The sequence below is a fragment of the Lactuca saligna genome, chromosome 2, assembly GCF_052625555.1.
Source record: "Lactuca saligna cultivar CGN05327 chromosome 2, ASM5262555v1, whole genome shotgun sequence".
Classification (NCBI taxonomy): Eukaryota; Viridiplantae; Streptophyta; class Magnoliopsida; order Asterales; family Asteraceae; genus Lactuca; species Lactuca saligna.
In genome coordinates this window covers 22,188,128-22,191,387 of record NC_136418.1, presented here as the reverse complement: position 1 = coordinate 22,191,387, position 3,260 = coordinate 22,188,128, and the positions used below count along the sequence as shown (strand labels likewise).

Sequence of the window (3,260 nt, the reverse complement as noted above, 5' to 3'; positions counted from 1 at the left end):
ATGACCACTAAGTTTGCCAAGCTGGAAAAGTTTGAAGGCGTTGACTTCAGGCGTTGGAAGAAAAAGATGCACTTCATGCTGACCACTCTGAAAGCAGCACACATGCTAACTATTCCAAGACTAGCAGAGCCTGCGGAAGGTGTTGCTGAGACTACTGAAGAGACAAGAAGGAGACAAAAGTGGGACAATGATAACTACATCTGCAAAGGTCACATTCTGAACGGTATGTCTGATGCTTTATTTGATATCTATAGTGAAGCCTTGTGTGCCAAGGAGTTGTGCGACACCCTTGAACTTAAATACATTACTGAGAATGCTTCTAGCAAGAAGTTTCTGGTCAGTGACTTTAATAATTATAAGATGGAAGATTCAAGGTTTGTCACTAAACAACACAATGAACTCCTTGGCATATATACAGTCAGTTTAAACTGCATCGTATGAATATGGATGAATCCATTGTTGTGTCCACCATCATTGACAAACTGCCTCCATCCTGGAAAGACTTCAAACATAACTTGAAACATCAAAAGGAGGAACTACCATTGGTTCAACTTGCTAGTCACATTCGTATTAAAGAATCTCTTAGTACGAAGGAAAGTGACAAATCTGAAAAACCCAAAGGAAAAGTTGAACTTGGATAGCCCTCGGTTCATATGGTTGAAAACAAACCAAGGAACTAGAACCACAAAGGACATGGAAAACGTAATCAGGAACATGTCCCAAGCAATTCCAACAAAAAGAGAAAGGATCTGGTTTGTTGGAGGTGCAATCAAGTTGGGCATTGCAAGCGTTATTATCGTGTGAATTTGGGCAACAATGGTGCTGGAAACAGTTGAACCAATGGGAAAGTGAACGGGTCTTCGGCCCAAGTTAAAGGAGGTCAGTTTTTGACTAACTTTGATAATTCTAATTAGAATTATGTTTATTATGTTTCATTTATCCATGAATCATTCTATGTGCATGATGATGATGTTGCTTGGTGGATCGAACCCGGAGCAACGAGCCATGTATGCAAGGATAAATGGATGTTTGAAACATTAACTCCGCTTGAAGATAGGTTGGTGCTGAATATGAGAGACGATTCTTTTATTCCTATTTGTGGTTTAGGTGTTGTGTGTCTTGAATTTACTTATGGATAGATAATTAAGTTATTTGATGTTTTGTTTGTTCCCACGATTCGCAAGAATCTTGTTAGCTCTAGTTGTTTAAATTCAGTTGGTTTTAAACAAGTTATTGAGTCAGATAAGTTTGTTTTGTCTAAGGGTGGAATGTTTATTGGGTTTGGTTATTTAAATAATAGAATGTTTCGTTTAAATCTTGTTGACAAATTATTATCTGTTCAGAATTCCGCATTTGTATCTTCTGCTTCTAATGTTGATAAATCTATGCTTTGGCTTGTAAGATTAGATCATGTCAAATTTAGAAGGATGCATGAGATGTCAAAAAATGGATCAATTCCAGCCTTTGATATGACATCTGATAAATGTAAAACATTCATGCTTACAAAAGTGACAAAACAACCCTTTCCTAGTGTCACTAGAAATTAAGTTGTTTTAGAACTTGTACACAGTGACCTGTGTGATTTTCATTCCACTCCTTCTTTGGGAAATAAAAAGTATGTAGTCACCTTTATTGATGACTGCACTCGGTTTTGCTATGTGTATTTGTTATATTATAAGGATGAAGCCTTAGATAAATTCAAAATATACAAAACCGAGGTGGAATTGCAATTAGTGGGTATCATTCATGAGACCACGACACCTTACACGCCCCAACAGAATGGTATTGCTGAACGTAAAAATCGAGTTTTAAAGGAAATGGTAAACTCGATGTTATCATACTCGGGATTGAGTGAAGGATTCTGGGGAGAGGCCATGTTAACGGCCTGCTATTTGTTAAATAGGGTTCCAAGTAAAAGGAACAAAACAGTCCCATATGAAGTTTGGTTCAAGAAAAAGCCGAATTTGAGTTATTTTCGGGTTTGGGGTTATTGGGCAGTTATAAAACTTACCGAGCCCAAAAAGAAAATTTTGGGAGAACATGGAATTGATTTCATATTCATTGGATATGCTGAACATTCCAAGGCATATAGGTTTTATGTAATAGAACCTAATGATTCGGTTTCAATTAACACTATTATCGAATCACGGGATGAAATTTTTGATGAGATGAGGTTTTCATCGATTCAAAGGCCCAAGGATCTGACTTTTGGTGCTAATAAAGAGCAAAATTCAGAAAGTCAAGATGGTGGTATTGTGCAAGAACCACAAGATATTCGTAGAAGCAAAAGAGGCCAAATTGCGAGAAATTTCAGATCCGACTTCCAATTGTACTTGCTGGAAGGTTCAAAGGATGAAATTAATTTTGAATACTCTTATTGCTATAGTACTGAAGATGGCCCTAAGACTTATCAAGAGGCCATGGAGTCTCGAGATAGTTCCTTTTGGAAGGAAGCAATTGATGATGAAATGTCATCAATTCTTGTGAACAACACATGGGTGTTGTCTGATTTGCCTCCAGGTTCTAAACCTCTTGGTTGCAAATGGATTTTCAAAAAGAAAATGAATGTTAATGGGACTATTGACAAATTCAAATCCCGGTTAGTCATTCAAGGTTTTAGATAAAAACCTGGCATTGACTATTTTGATACGTATGCTCCAGTTGCACGTATTTCTATTATTAGATTGTTGGTTGCCTTGGCAAGTATCCACAATCTGGTTATTCACCAAATAGATGTGAAAATAGCCTTTTTAAATGGTGATCATGACAAGGAAGTTTACATGAAACAACTTGAAGGTTTCATTATGTCCGGTAAAGAGCATATGGTTTGTAAACTTGTCAAATCTTTCTATGGGCTGAAACAAGCGCCTAAACAATGGCATCAAAAATTTGATAAGGTGATTTTGTCTTTTGGTTTCAAGACAAATCAATGTGACAAATGTGTTTATAGTAGATTTGATGATGCTACTAGAGCTGGAGTGATCATTTGCTTATATGTAGATGACATGTTGATTTTTGGTACCGACCAAAATCAAGTGGATGAAACAAAGAAATTGTTATCATCCAAGTTTTCCATGAAAGATTTAGGAGAGGCTGGTGTAATTCTTAGAATAAGAATTAAGAGGATTAACAAAGGATTGGTAATGACTCAAAGTCATTATATTGAGAAAATTCTCAAGCAGTTTAATTTTACCGATTGTTCTCCGGTGAGTACTCCTATGGTCCCAAGTGTGAAACTAATGCGAAATAATGGCGTTCCC

General features: G+C 36.7%; 1 protein-coding gene across 1 annotated transcript; it reads left to right on the top strand.

Annotated features, from left to right (window-relative positions):
- LOC145029588 (uncharacterized) lies at nt 1-641 on the top strand. Its single transcript, XM_078978087.1, has 2 exons — nt 1-374; nt 419-641. The coding sequence occupies exons 1-2, from the start codon at nt 1-3 to the stop codon at nt 639-641; spliced, it is 597 nt and encodes a 198-aa protein (XP_078834213.1).
- The last annotated feature ends 2,619 nt before the right edge of the window (nt 642-3,260 follow it).